Source organism: Podarcis vaucheri, assembly GCF_965113315.1.
Source record: "Podarcis vaucheri genome assembly, chromosome: 2".
NCBI classification, from domain to species: Eukaryota; Metazoa; Chordata; class Lepidosauria; order Squamata; family Lacertidae; genus Podarcis; species Podarcis vaucheri.
The window spans coordinates 28,778,217-28,793,893 of record NC_138760.1 but is presented as its reverse complement, the minus strand read 5'-3'; the positions used below and the strand labels follow the sequence as shown (position 1 = coordinate 28,793,893).

The following is a 15,677-nucleotide window of genomic DNA, read 5'->3' as shown; positions in this document are numbered from 1 at the left end:
CCTGGTGGGGTGTGTGTGTGTGTGTGTGTGTGTGTGTGTGTGTGTGTGTGTGTAGGCAGCCAGAATCAATAGATGTGTGGGCGATTCCCAGAGGGCCTGGAGCCCCCTCTCGACGTGGAGGGGTGCAACAGAGCAAGGGGGGAATCCTGGAATTTAGTACCAAAATGTCCCATTGGATCTCTGCTAAAACAAATTTGCTAGTCGTTTTGTGAGTAAAGTCCCTCAGGTTTGTTTGGAATTGGATGCCATGATTAGGATTAAGCCATATGGAGGCATCCAAATGGAGCAGAGCTGTTGGATCAGTTTCGGTTACAGTGGTACCTCGGGTTACAAACTTAATTCGTTCCGGAGGTCCGTTCTTAACCCGAAACCATTCTTAACCTGAGGTACCACTTTAGCTAATGGGGCCTCCCGCTGCCACTGCGCCGCAGCCGTGCAATTTCCATTCTCATCCTGGGGATATGTTCACAAATCGGAGCAACTACTTCCAGGTTAGCGGAGTTTGTAACCCGAAGCATTTGTAACTCGAAGCATTTGTAACCCAAGGTACAACTGTATTATCGTATTTTTTGCTCCATAAGGCACACCGGACCATAAGGTGCACCTAGTTGTTAGAGCCGCGCGGAGCCTCCCCCGGTTCACTGGAAAGTGTCCAGCTGATCAGCCCAAGGTCAAGGAGATTAGATAAGGTAGCTGCACAGATGGCACAGTGGTTGCGAGATCAGGTTCCAAAAGAGGAGGTGGCTCGGGGGCTGAGGTGGGTGTAAACCTTAATTGGGAGCACCTTTATTCCGGGATTACAGACCAGGAGGATGTGCCATTATGAATCTGGTGGCCCATGATGAGCTACTGTTTCCTTAACCCAAGAGTGCAGTTGCAAAGCGATAGCCTAGCGGACCCTAACCTTTTCGAATTGTGTGATAAATTCAGAAACTGGACACCAAATAATGCCGATTTCATAGGGCAAAAAATTGGTCATGTTTGGAACTCCCCCCACCCAACACAAATCCCCACCCTGCAAAAGCACAGACAAAATGCACAGACAACACCACATAAAAACAGGAAGCTTCCCAACCCAAAAACATCATTTAAAAATGAAAATAAAATTGGAAGGGGCAGATAGTCTTGGTACGTGACAAAGGTACCAAGGGCTCTTTGGTGCCCTAATGGGCAAGTTAAAGATACCAGGAATAGGCTGCACTTTTGCTTACCGTTGTGAAAGTTAACATAAATTCTATTGCTGTAAACAGGGGAAGAATTAATATTAGTAGATGATGCACATAGTGGACTGCAAAGACTGCATTAATCAAAGCAAGCACATTCACCTGAAATGAAACAATAAAAAATATATTAAGCTTTTGAACAGATTAAACAGCTTCTTCCCATTTTGTTTTCCATACTGAGGCTTAACTCCTTTACACCCCAAATGAAACACAACCAAGTGTGTGTAACTACATCTCTCAACTTACATGGGGGTTATGTTCTGAGGACAGAGTGTGAGGCCAAAATCATGTATGTCAAAATATAATGGGTTCAATGGTGGGTGGGATTGCCAACGTCTTTTTTCTTGGATACCTGCCCCGCTTTCTGTCCCCTTTCAACTTTTATTTATTTATTTTTTATTTGCCAAGCGCATAAAACTAAATGCTCAGAAGTTAAATGTGCATAAGTTGAGAGTTACCACTCTGTGGGTAGCGGGTGAATCCCACCTCCCACCCCACTGGAAGGTGTGAATTGCTAGGGTGGGAGGTGGAATTCACCCGATACCCATTGAATGCAATCTATACCTCAGGGCTAGCCCAAGACATATTGGCATCTGAGGTGGACCCCAAAGTGGCTTCCCCTCCCTGCCAGAGAAGAAGGGGTGGGGGAATATCTATATTGGGAATGTGGGGAAAGAAAGTTTGATACGGGGAACTGCTGCCACTGTGGATTCCAACGCCTGAGGCAGTTGCCTTAGCTTGCCTCACGGGTGAGCCGGCCCTGAATAAGATCTACATTGGGGTCTGTTGCCCCAATGGATCCTGCTACCTGAGGCAGTTGCCTCACCTTACCTCACAGCCACTGGCTTCACAGGCATTATTGAGGAAGTGGCAAAATGATAGTATCCTATTCTAGTGGCAAGAAGAAACGTTTTTTGTGGCAGAGTATAAGACAGGTATAAGGGATGCGGGTGGTACTGTGGTTAAACCACAGAGCCTAGGACTTGCCGATCAGAAGGTCAGTGGTTCGAATCCCTGCAACGGGGTGAGCTCCCGTTGCTCGGTCCCTGCTCCTGCCAACCTAGCAATTCGAAAGCACGTCTTGTGCAAGTAGATAAATAGGTACTGCTCCGGCGGGAAGGTAAAGGTGTTTCCGTGCGCTGCTCTGGTTCGCCAGAAGCGGCTTAGTCATGCTGGCCACATGACCCGGAAGCTGTACACTGGCTCCCTCGGCCAGTAAAGCGAGATGAGCACCGCAACCCCAGAGTCGGTCACGACTGGACCTAATGGTCAGGGGTCCCTTTACCTTTACCTATAAGACAGGTACAGATCTCTTTGGGCAGCTCCTGAAGAAGGGTCCTCACAGTCCCAAGTATGGAATAACTTGGCTCAAATGCAGACAGTTTGAAGGAAGTATTTAGAACAGGGTTTCCCAAACCTGAATCTCCAGCTGTAGTTGGACTACAACTCCCATCATCCTTAGCAAGCAGGAGCAGTGGTGAGGGGTGAGGGCAGTTGTAGGCCAACAACAGCTGGAGACCTGATTTAGAATACCGCTTAAGGCCTTCCTTCTGGGGATAATTGTAGAAGAAATTAAAAAGGAAGACCAAACACTTTTCCAATATGCAACAGTGGCTGCTAGAACACTAATAGCACAAAACTGGAAGACATCAAAAATCCCAACTATAAATGAGTGGCAATCTAAATTATTTGATTATATAGAATTGGCAAAAATGACACAGAAAATAAGAAACCAAAAAGGTACAAAGTTTAATAATGAATGGAATAAATTTATGACATATATTGAAACAGATGTAAAAAATCTAAAAATCACAGTAGGCTCGATGTAACTCCTGCGACGTAAAGAGTTTTAAGAAAACGAAACTGCAGATAGAAAATCTTTTGTAACATATTCCGAAACCGAGTTGAAGGGAAGTCAATCATTGTTGTGTGATTTAGTTATTTAGTTACTGTAAGTTTAATTTGTTGGTGTTTTATGTTATGCAATGTTTTTCTTTTCTTTGTTTTTTTGTGTTTTGTCTTTTTTATTGTTTTAATGTTTGGTGTTGTACAATGAATTGAAACTAATAAAAAATTAAATACTAAAACAATTTAAAAAATAGAATACCGCTTAAGTATGCACACTTAAAGGAGCACTGCTCATGCTCTTTTCTGTTCAACGTGTCATTCAGTCTTACATTATTTCACATTATTATATTTGAAGCATCCATTGATTTGTCTACTTTAATGGAAAATTATAAACAATTAGAGGTATTGTAAGATTAAGAATATAAGGAAATAAATGATCAGTCAGTGGTCTGGCCATAAAACTTACCAAGATTAAGACGACTGACCAAAAACTGCTAGCATGCCATTTGTTGCGAAACACGAAGGCAATTACATATAGGAATAAGACCATTGACGTGCTGTAGCCAAACAGAAATGACACCTGTTAAGAAGAAGGTTAATATTTATTGTTAAGACTGGTGTCTGAAAACACGGGTTTTCTGGGAACTCATTTCATATGACCAAACTATATAGAAGGCCCATTATGTTCGAGTGAGTTTACTCCCTTGTAAACTATTGAGGATCGCAGCCCAAGTTTATTATTCAGTGGAAATGGTTCAATGTTTGTAACATTTGTAAACATTAGTTTGTAAGCATTGTAAACATTAAAGGTCATCTAAAGACTACTTTTAAAAAGTAATGTAAGTAATTATACTCACCAAACATAAAATTGTGGTAGTATGGCCATGAGGTCCCACAATGTCTAATAGCCTGAGCCACGGCCAAAGCAGCAGCAGGAGGATAATAAAATGCAAAGGGACGTCTACCAGAGCTAATCCACACCAAAAGGCAGAAGGAAAGAGTCCTGAGATCCGCAACTGAGAACGAGTTTTTATCTAGCAAAGAAAATTGCAAGAGATAATTATGCCCTTCAGTACATGATTTGTGGCAAGATACATAATAAAGGTAAGGGTAAAGGGACCCCTGACCATTAGATCCAGTCGTAACCGACTCTGGGGTGCAGCGCTCATCTCGCTTTATTGGCCGAGGGAGCCAGCATACAGCTTCCGGGTCAGAGCAGCACACGGAAACTCTGTTTACCTTCCTGCCGGAGCGGTACCTATTTATCTACTTGCACTTTGATGTGCTTTCAAACTGCTAGGTTAGCAGAAGCCGGGACCGAACAACAGGAGCTCACCCCGTCACGGGGATTTGAACAGCTAACCTTCTGATCGGCAAGTCCTAGGCTCTGTGGTTTAATGCACAGCGCCACCCACGTCCCTAAGATACATATTTTTCATCAATTACTTAGTCCCCCCTTTCTTTTATGCCCCTTCCACAGGAGGTTCAGATAAGATGGGAGTGGTGGTTCCCCACTTGTGGAATGCTCTCCCCCGAGAGGCTCACCTGGTGCCATTGTTACTTAACTTCAGGCACCAGGTAAAAACATTTCTTGGGTTTTAAATTGCCTCCTTGTGTGTGGGTGTGTGGGTGTTTTATTTCAACTTTTTTAAAGTAGAGTAGCCATTTAGATTTTTCTTTCCTTCCTTTTATGACAGATTTAAGGTATGTGTTTGTTTATTTACTGTAAGACTCTTTGAATGGCTTTGGTTAAAAAGCGACTAGCAAATTTAATAAATAGAACTAATAAACTTTGTGTTAAACCACAGAGCCTAGGACTTGTCGATCAGAAGGTTGGCGGTTCGAATCCTCGTGATGGGGTGAGCTCCCGTTGCTCGGTCCCTGCTCCTGCCAACCTAGCAGTTCGAAAGCACGTCAAAGTGCAAGTAGATAAATAGGTACTGCTCTGGCGGGAAGGTAAACGGCGTTTCCGTGTGCTGCTCTGGTTCGCCAGAAGCGGCTTAGTCATGCTGGCCACATGACCCGGAAGCTGTACGCCAGCTTCCTCGGCCAATAAAGCGAGATGAGTGCCGCAACCCCAGAGTCGGCCACGACTGGACCTAATGGTCAGGGGTCCTTTACCCTTTACTTTTACCACCAGGGGACCATTCTAAAGGGTTTGGGCTCTGCAATTTACAAAACGTTAATGGAGAAAGAGATGGCAACTTAAGGATTTAGGGAGGCAGTTAGAAAATCAAGGGTGGGCTCAGGTATGGGAGAAACCTCCTCTCTGTACCACTTTGGCCAGGATTGAGGAAGTAGCATTGAAGACACTGCTGAGGTGACCACTGTCTCCTAGTAAGTTGTCATGAATTAATAGGGGTATCAGCTGAAATGTGAGCAAAAACAATGAAGTTCTGAATAGGAGTGTTCTGAGGAAACAAGAGGGTGAGGGGAGGAAACCAGCAACCAAAGACTAAAGAAGGAGAAGTCTGAGAAAAGTGTCCCATTCCTAGGTGAGATAGGGAAGGAACTATGGGAGCTGGCAACTTAGTATGCCCTTGGATGTCAGACAGAGGGAATGGTGTATCAATACTTCAAATAAATACCCGCTCTCTCCACTTGAATGAATTGGGAAATCTTTGCACTGACTGCAAGAATACGGAACTGATCACCTCTTGCCACACTTACCTACCTGGATCTGCAGATCATTGCAGGAGGCCCTTCTACAGGTGCCCCCACTAGGTGAGATGCAGCAGGGGGCCTAGAGTGAAAGTGCATTTTAAGTACAGTCATACCTGGGGTTACAGCCACTTCAGGTTGCGTTTTTTCGGGTTGCGGACCACCAAAATCCGGAAGTACCGGAATAGGTTAATTCCGGGTTCCAGCGGCCAAGCATGCGCAAAAGCACTAAATCATGCTTTGGCATGCACAGAAGCACCAAATAGCAACCCACACATGCGCAGACGTGGATTGCGAACGTGCATCCCGCATGGATCACGTTCGCAACCCGAGTGTCCACTGTAGTGGCATCACAGTTGTGGAATGACCCCCACCTGAGACATCTTTTAATGCCCTTTCAGAATTTAAAAACCTTACTACAGTGGTACCTTGGGTTAAGAACTTAATTCGTTCTGGAGGTCCATTCTTAACCTGAAACTGTTCTTAACCTGAGGTACCACTTTAGCTAATGGGGCCTCCTGCTGCTGCCGCGCCGCCAGAGCATGATTTCTGTTCTCATCCTGAAGCAAAGTTCTTAACCTGAGGTACTATTTCTGAGTTAGCAGAGTCTGTAACCTGAAGCATCTGTAACCTGAAGCGCCTGTAACCCAAGGCACCACTGTATAGCAGTTTTATTCCCCCCCCCCTTTTTTTTGGTGTGCTCATTTTTTCTCAATTCCGAAATGTATATTGTATTGCTCTTTTTATCACTGTTTCAGCTTGTTTGTTTTTAAAAACTTTTTTTAATAGGGCAGTCTCTACATTTCAAAAACAAATAATAAAACACTCAAAGGGAGATCTGGACTGGGATATAAGAGCTAGCATAAAACTGAAAGTTTTTATTTCTTCCATTGTGGCACATGGGAATCAATAGAATCGTTAGCTCCCCATTGCGATCTCCCAAGGTTTGAACATAAATCCAAGAGCTATATCCAACTCAAATAAGTTATCATAAAAACAAGAATGTAGGGGTGATAGGCCCCAAAGATATGATTCTGTCTTACGCACATTTAACTTGCGCGATTTCAACCATATGCAGTTGAACACTGGCTGATTGACGTTAAATGCTGGTGTGTGGAAAGGGCTTTGCTTGGGAAGTGAGGCAGAGAACTTAGAAACTATTTTTACACTGGATTTTCCTGGTGCACATAGAGCTTTTAAGCTATCTGGCTTGCTTTCTGAGCAAGGCTATCTCCTCTCACCAGTCTGGGATGCTCCCACAAGATGACATAAAAGTTTGGTTCCAAGGGTTTGAGTTCATGCGTTTTGCCTATACGGGCGACTCTTGGAACTAAACTCCCACATAAGACACAATTGTACTGCAATGCCAAGAGTGCTGTGGGTGCTTGGACAGTAAACTATATGCAGATCCAAAATTGATAATCTACTGAATTTGATGTCAACTGGAGTGGGGGAAATCAAAAGACTGCATTCATTGCAAGGGAATAAGTTTCATGCATGTTTAATTACTTTACCTTGTAGTAACGACCGCTCATCATCGCAAAATGTGCTGGAAAGGTAGGGTATATAAATACCCCAAACAAGCACATGTTACAGAAAGAGATCCATAGCTGTTTGCTACTAAATTGCTGGGAAACAAATCAGAAAGATAAAGTTTATAAACACTATGTGACAGTATATATGATTAGAACAGCTGCTATTATTCTCTGCACTTGGTAGGCTTAAAAATGATATTTAATTATAGGAATAAAGTTGATCATTGCTTATTTAAAAGTTGTCTTTAGGTTTATGATGTAGTACTGTTAACTATTATAAACTCACAAGAATCAACTGAATTCAGAGACTACAGCAGAGTCTCTGAGTATAAAATCGACTCAGGTAGTACAGATATTATGAGTATTAATATACTGTACTAGAAGAAATTAAAATTAAAATATCAAAACAAATGAATATTAAGTGGACAAACGTTTCTATCAAATACCTTGGACTATATATAACACCAACTAATAAAATGATGTTTCAAACTGAACGCATGATTTTTAAAAATCACAGAAGTTCTGAAAAATGGATGAAATTAGAAATACCTTGGCTTGGAAGCCTATCAATATTAAAGATGAATGCAAATCTATTAAAGAGAGATTGTGTGTGTGTGTGTTTTCACACTTATTCACCACTACAACTAGCCCGCCTCTTCACACTACTGTAACCATTCTTACAATCCAGTTGAAAGACTTACAAATAGAAACATGTGACTCCAGATTCGAATATGGGCAGCGGAATTTAACATTCGCAGGCGTGCATTGCTGATGATGTTGACAAGCACCGGAAAGCAATTGGTCACTTCCATGTGGCATATGAGTGTGAATCTGTATTTCTGAACCGAGACAAGAAATGAAATACAAGTTAGAAATTCAAGTGAGTCAGTGAATGAATGCTGAGAAAATAACAGCCTGTAATGAAAACAGAAATTCATAAGCCTGCTTTATGTGTTATTTGTAATGAAGGTGTCCTACATCACTAAGTGCCTTCAAGTGTGGACCTTGGGCAGCAGATGGGGAAGAATGGGGACAGGAGCCTGAGACAGCAGAGCAAAGTCTTGTCTGAAGAAAGATGGTAAGGCTGGTACTGGAGTCTCTGTTGCTGTTTCCCTTCCTGTCGAGGAGAGAATGTTGCCAGAGGCTGTGGAGAGCTCAGAGCCACAGCCTGGGGTGAGGCTGAAGAGGATTCACAAGAGGAGGCAGGTCTGCCATTGTCTCCCAGGCTCATTCACCAGTGGGAACAGATGCACCCACCTTGATGGAGTCTGCACCTGCAGGCTAGACATTCTTACAAGGCTGATTCTTTCATGGAAGGTATGTGCCGTGCCTTAGCTATAAACGGGGTTGTTGTTTTCAGCCAGAACTCACAGGAACTGAGCTCCAGCACCTCTCAGGTGGGATCCATTACCATTATAAGATAACGAGCAAGGCGTTCATGGTGAGTTCCAGCACCTCTTCTTCTGGAAAAGAGCTTGCTGGATAGGTATGCAAACTTGTTGGGACAGCTTCTGTTATGTACTAAGCTTGGATCCTAGAACAATAGGCAAGTAGGATCCTAGAATGCAACAACCGATTGGCTTGCAGGAAAAGACCAATCAAGCTCCAGGAGGAAGTTAATCAGCCTATTAGGCTGGTAGGATCCTAAAATGCAACAACTGATTGGTCTGCAGGAAAAGACCAATCGGGCTCCAGGAGGGAAACAGAATCAGCCAATCAGATGGGACTCATTGTGTAATTAATGTATATAAAAGCCTGGGGTTTGGGGGGCAATTCAATCACTGTTTTACAAGCTGCAATAAAGAGCATGAAATCACTACAGGACTCCGAGTATATTTCAGCTTCATTGCTCTCATACAGTTGTGAACTTTGTGCCCCCATATTTTGGAATCGTGGCCTTGCTTCTAATTTGGCTGGGATGGAGCTAGCTGTTACCTGTTACCTAATGCTGTACCAGTATTATACTCTGCTTAAAGAGCATTTCTCTTTAACTGGGAAAGGCATTTAAAAACAGGCTTGCAAAACAGCGACACTCAACACCACAAGATGCTGCTTGCTTTCAAATTCAAAACATGTACAACCATATTTGGTTACCAGGATTTTTTAGTATTGCTTTTATGAAGAAACAAGGACAGTCAAAGCTCTCCTTCGTTGTCAGGGAGCCAGTTTCACACGATCCTAACCCCCTCCAGCCAGCGATATGGGGCTAAAGATTAAAAAAGGAAACCACATGGAAATGCAAAGAGTAAGTCTGCCCTGACATTTCCTGCCCCTGCACAAGCTGGCACAAGCTGGTAACAGTTGATATGGGGCTTTGCTCCCCAGTTTTATCCCACTTAGGATTACACCCAGGGGGGTCCCCCCCCCCAGTCAGAACTCACTTCTGGCACCTCTCAGGTGAGCACCATTGCCATTTTAAGAAAACAAGGGAGGCGTTCGTGGTGAGTTCTGGCACCTCCTTTTCTAGAAAAATGGTACTGATTGCAACAAAAAATAACTGAAGTTACCTTGTCTTCAAGGGCTACCATTATAGCCCCATTGTGCACTAGTTGGTCACTGACATTTTTGCCAGAGACAACGTCTACCAGGACATTCTGATTCTTCACTGCTTGGATGAAATTGTCAATGCTTGCTCCTGAAAAAGAAAACAAGGATTCACAGAATGACCGGAGGACTGTGGTAGAATCTTAATTTCTCAAACAGGAGAAAACCAAAATGAAGTGTAATACAGAATTTGAATTATCTTTGTGTAACATTTAATGCCTATTTATTTGCTAAAATGGATTGTGTTATCCCACTAGCACAAATGGGCTTCCCTCACCCTCTCCTCCCCAAACTGACTTGAGGGGAGGGAAGTTTGGGGAAAACCCCTAAAACAGCATGAAGGAGGAGATGAGCACTGACGGAACAATCGCCTTAGTGCCATCTTGAATTCCACCCAAAATTCTTAATTTTTTATTTTTACTATTGAGGTAATATTGGAATTATCTTATTCTTTTAGGACTGCCAATAGTGCCAGGCTCCATGATATGACCCCGTCAGTGAAGGAAGCTTTGAAGAGCCATATCCTGTTTGGCTGTAATCAAAATTTTTGTAAGCAAATATCTGATACCTTACACAATCTGGCATCTCAGACAGCCCTGGAGGAATCTTCTTCAGAGGAGGACTTGGCACTCCCCAAAGCTAACATTATAGAGGAGCACGATGTATAATGGGGCAGTGAGACACAGCAGGGGGATTTGGGGCTTTCAGGGATCATGGCACAAGATCTTTCTCCACCAGACCTTTGCTCAAAATCAATGGTAGAGGCTAAACCACTACTGAGTCCAAGGGAGTACTGATTCCTAAAGTTGCAGGCTCAGTCAGCTGCCTGATGCTGAAGTTTTCTCCAAAAGAACATGGTCTCGTACGGAACAAAGGGTTATTTGTAAGGAACCTACTCCTTATGAGTAGACCAAACTCCTCAGGCAATCCATAGAGCTATGCTATAGTTGGGGCTCGGGGTGCTCTTAGTTAAAAAGCCTTCAGTTCCTGATAGAGAGCTGGAAAAACATTTTTCACTCGCTTTCTACTGGTCCATTAAAACTGTATGAAAACTTCATTTTATTACATTCATATTCTATCCTTCCTTCCAAAGGGCTGTTAGACATGGTTCCCCCTCCCCTCACTTTTTGCTCACAACACTGAGACAATATTGGATTAAGAGATTATTATTGTTCAGGGGGGTGCCACTAGGGGCGCATTGGAAGATGGCCGACAATAACATCTCTCCGACCCACACGAGGTAATTAAGAGGCTGTGATGGGAGTAAGCAGCCTCCCTGCCCCCCCCCAGTGAGTGGGGGGACTGCCCTTGCCTGCTGTGCCCTATACCACCCCCGAACTCGAGGGGGTGGGGGCACTAGGCAGAAAGCCCTTGTGCGGACTTCGGCTCTCCTGGACGCTGTCTCTGATTCGCACCTCTAGCTGCAGCAACTTCAAAAGAAATAATTAGGTGGAAGCAAATGCACATATTTCAAGGAAGAAGGGGGAGTAAAGACTGCTAATTGAAGAGATCTCTGAGAAAGAAGACAGGTTGGATAAACAGGAATATATCATGAGAAGACACACCAAGGCTCGGTATGTCGGCAACGGGACTGGATTGGGGGGGGGACTTTCCTTTCTTTTCTTTATGTGATTAACCAAGAATCCCCCCCCCACAAGTCAGAAATGCCGCTTAAATGACCTAAGCTGATGATTTAAGACTGTGTGGAGATAATCTCTAACCAAAAGCATGTTTTAAGGAGATCGTGGGAAGTTTAAGAGCTTTGGGATGACACAGTAAAAAAACAGCGTCGCCATTTCGGCGAGTTCTGTCAAAAGACTTATGTCTGGGAGGACGAATGGATCTGTTTTCATACTGTGGGCGGCCTCCTCAGAGGACTAAAGAAGGCGACAGATTTGCGAAGATGAATGATGGAAAGAGTGCTTTTATTTATGGAAGTGATGGTATATGGAAACCATCTTGATATGGTGATTAACGGAAAAATTCACACAGGATTATAACTGGTGTTTACCTGCTTAAGGAGATTATCAGAAGAGATCACAAAGAAAAAAGAAAAATATATGAGTAAGATGAGACGTGGGAACAGCAAGATAGGACTGGATAGAAATATGAACATTATTTGGACAGATTTGTGGATATTAACGCAGCAACAAGAAGATGATTGGAATCTCCTTCGGAACTTGAAATATGGGTACCCCCAACAAAAAATTTAAAATTCGGCTTTCTAATTCGGAATTTATGTGATGTGATTTGATTGGTCGGTTAATAAAAATTATTTTTTAAAAAATGAGAGATGATTATTGTTCAATCACTGTGCTTTATGCTGAGGAGAGATTTGTACCCAGGTTTTCCCAGTCTGGCCATGGTGTATTGGCATGTTGGCTCTTGGTCGAAACCTGATTGGGGCGGGGGGGAAATCTCAATATTCTGTTCCTCACTCTTACCTGTATTATTAAGGATCAGAAGTCCAGCAGACCCTCTGAAAGACTCCTTTCCTGGCTCAAAATAAAGCCCAGGATGTAGCTCTGCACAATGTAGGTTCCCCCAAATAGTATATAACAGCACCTGGATGACTAAAGGTGCCAGCAAAATTCCAAAAAGGACCAGTCTGTAATAAAGAAAGGATAGTAATTAAGCAAATGAGAATGATTGCAACTGGTATTGAATCTATTAGTGGCAGCAACCCCATTTCTGTCACTGGCCAAACCAGCCTATCCCCCATTGCTAACCTCTCAATTCTGCCCCCCACCTCAGTACAGTGGTACCTCGGGTTAAGTACTTAATTCGTTCTGGAGGTCTGTTCTTGACCTGAAACTGTTCTTAACCTGAAGCACCACTTTAGCTAATGGGGCCTCCCACTGCCTCTGCGCCACCAGAGCATGATTTCTGTTCTCATCCTGAAGCAAAGTTCTTAACCTGAGGTACTATTTCTGGGTTAGCCGAGTCTGTAACCTGAAGCGTATGTAACCTGAGGTACTCCTGTACTCCTGTAGACCGGCCCCCTCCAACCGCATGCAACTACTAATCCCCATTTCCACCTTCCCAACCCCATTTCTGAAGCTGCTTCTCTCTTCTACACTGCAGTCCCCTTGCACCCCCACATTCCCCTTTCACCCCCATTTCCATGCCTCTTCCTCCCCCTCATTTTCTGCCCCCTCCCCTTGATGGGAACAGGGATGAAGGTGAAAATAGTGTATGATTGTGGCTGCAAAATTGGAAGGGTAGTTGATTCACAATTGTGGTGTGTGTGTGTTAGTAGTTACAGTGTGGTGGAGGAGGCTAGGGGGCGATGCTACATATACAGTAACCCAGATTGCGACGGCTTTTAAGCAATTATCTTGGCACTTACAGCGTTCCCCAGAGTTTGCTCTCGCGCTTGAGATTTAAAAAATGCATTCTTGCCACGGCGCAAACTTGTTGCCTCCAGAGTTCTGATCCGCTCATGGTTGCCTTTCCCGTGTCGGAGAGCAATAGCAGATGTTGTTCCATTTCGTCAGCACCCTTTGGCCCCTCTTTGTAATCAAATTTCAAAAGCACAAAATCAGAACTTTGGTATTGGCCAAAGGAGAGACTACTTGCTTATACAAACTCAGTTCTGACTTCTTCTGATGCTGGGTCAGTCAATCCCCTACTTCCCCCCAGCTCTCCTTGCTGCCACCACTACTGCAGATGTTTTCCCCCTGTCATTGATAAACCATCCCAGCTCTCACTCCCAGATTAAAAAAAAACAACCAGGGAAAGGCAGCTGTAATGCAACACTTTTCCAGGGACAATCCTGGATTCACAGAAGCTGTCCAGGTTTCTGATTCGATCCCAGAATGTCCTGCTTTTCCTTAGGACGTCCCTATTTTCATCAGAGAAATGTTGGAGGGTATGGAGTTATGCAACCCCCAAGCCAAGGAGATAAGTAACTATACAACCTTCAGAAGACATCTGAAGGCAACCCTGTATAGGGAAGTTTTTAAACGTTTTATAGAATCATAGAATCTTACGAGTTGGAAGGGACCCAAGCATCATCTAGTCTAACACCCTGAAATGCAAGAATATATGTTTTTTTATGTTTTATATATATTTATTGGAAGCCACCCAGAGTGGCTTGGGCAACCCAGTCAAATGGGTGGCATATAGATATTATTATTATAAAATAGGAGAAATGTTGGAGGGTATGCTCCCACGACAGTTGGATGCCAACAGCAGATATGGTCCCAAACTCATATTTTCCCTGCTGTAGCAGGGAATCACTACTAGAAAGTATGTTATTTGGAACAGTATGTTACCTTTCTCATCAATCATTTCATTTCCCTCCAGCTTCAAGAAGACATCTTCCAGAGTTGTCATGGTAACCCCATAATTAACAATTCCTAGTTCTTTCTGGCGGTCCATGTCAGAGAACAGATCTACATGACAGGGAGAAAGAAACTCAAGTGCTTACTTCTAGTTCAAGATTAGCATTTCCAATCTCCATTACGGCCTTGTGCAAATCCTTTTTATTGTACTTACAGCCCAAAGTAACATTTTGAGGAACATCTCCATTAATAGCACACTCAAAGATGATAGCTATGATATCATTTACATATTCAAGATAATAATTACCTGGAAATTTATCCACATTTTCCAAGGGCAGTATATAACTCAGCTCATTTTCATGTTGTGCTGATAATTTGGCAGCAGGGATGTATTGCTTGACCAGGGATGTTGTTCTCTCGGGGTCATACAATTCATTTACATGCATCCTGTTTGTATTCAGAATGGATTTAGATGGACACCAATTACCAAGTATTGCATTCCTTTAATAAAACTGTTATCTGAATCAAGTATTTATGACATTACTAAAACCATAAGAGTTCTGCTGAAAGAAACAGCAGCACAGCATCTTTGCAGCCTGATCTCTCCCTTTCCTCTTTTTGGTCTGAGCTTGGACCAAGAGATGTTGAGCCAGAAAGGAGGAATTTCTTGACATACTTAGATTTTTTAAAAAAGAAGAGTTTGCACTATTTTATAAATAAAATAGATAAATATCTGTGATTGCCCACCAGAGATTGCAAAATAGGTAAGAGTACAAGATTGCCAAACTCAAAAGTACCTTAAATGGTAGCCAACACCCCATTTTTTCTTCAAGAATAAAGATGAACCAACACAAGACAGCCTGCCCTGAGAGATAAATGCTTTCCGGTCTGGAAGGAAAAACACATAAAGTTCTGGTTTTACTTATCACATTCTGCAGAAATAAATTCTTCCCCATATCCAAATCAGAAGCAGGAAATATCTGAAGGGGAATGTGCAGTGAGCTGAGATTCAGAAGGGTGATGCAGAAAATAAAACGAGTTCCAGAAATGCTGCCTTCATTTCAAACAATCCTGTTTGTTTACATGCACACAAATCAGAGGAGTATGTTGCACACACAAGCAGGCAAGCTGTACAATCGTCACAGCAGGTCTTGCAAGCAAATCTATTTCATTGGGGTAGGGTTAAGTCAGCATAATTGTCCAGGTCACAAAAAGCAGTCTGGAGCGAGTCAGAAGCAGAAGACCAAGGTGCAATCTAAGGGAAGCTACATATCAGGAACCCGGAATAAGATAGGAAATGCAAAACACATTTCAGCTAAGGCAGAACTTGTTGATCAAGGCTCAGCTGGAAGAGATCTATTTACTCCTTGTAACCCAGGTGGAGCCAAGCTTGGAAAATGCAAACACTTGTCCCCCAGAGTGATGGGAGGGATTATTTCACCTGTCCTCACAGTACAGATTATTTTACAATCACATGTCAATTGTTAGGGCAGGGCAGTTGATGTCATGCAAAAAGAGATGCAACAGATAACAGGGAAAGGATCCAAAAGCTAATGGTGATGGAATGAGAGAAAAGATTG

At 43.1% G+C, this 15,677-nt stretch overlaps 1 protein-coding gene across 1 annotated transcript in view; it reads right to left on the bottom strand.

Moving 5' to 3' along the window:
- Positions 1-15,677, bottom strand: part of LOC309527607 (ABC-type organic anion transporter ABCA8-like) — a 58,203-nt gene that overhangs the window by 17,784 nt on the left and 24,742 nt on the right. The window contains exons 14-24 of the mRNA XM_082214425.1: positions 14,895-14,985; positions 14,405-14,544; positions 14,089-14,208; positions 13,161-13,323; positions 12,256-12,419; positions 9,775-9,902; positions 7,969-8,106; positions 7,247-7,360; positions 3,929-4,105; positions 3,538-3,651; positions 1,179-1,325 (exon numbers count right to left, since the gene is read on the bottom strand). Of these exons, the coding sequence (XP_082070551.1) occupies positions 1,179-1,325; positions 3,538-3,651; positions 3,929-4,105; positions 7,247-7,360; positions 7,969-8,106; positions 9,775-9,902; positions 12,256-12,419; positions 13,161-13,323; positions 14,089-14,208; positions 14,405-14,544; positions 14,895-14,985 (1,496 nt within the window). The remainder of the gene's footprint in view (positions 1-1,178; positions 1,326-3,537; positions 3,652-3,928; positions 4,106-7,246; positions 7,361-7,968; positions 8,107-9,774; positions 9,903-12,255; positions 12,420-13,160; positions 13,324-14,088; positions 14,209-14,404; positions 14,545-14,894; positions 14,986-15,677) is intronic.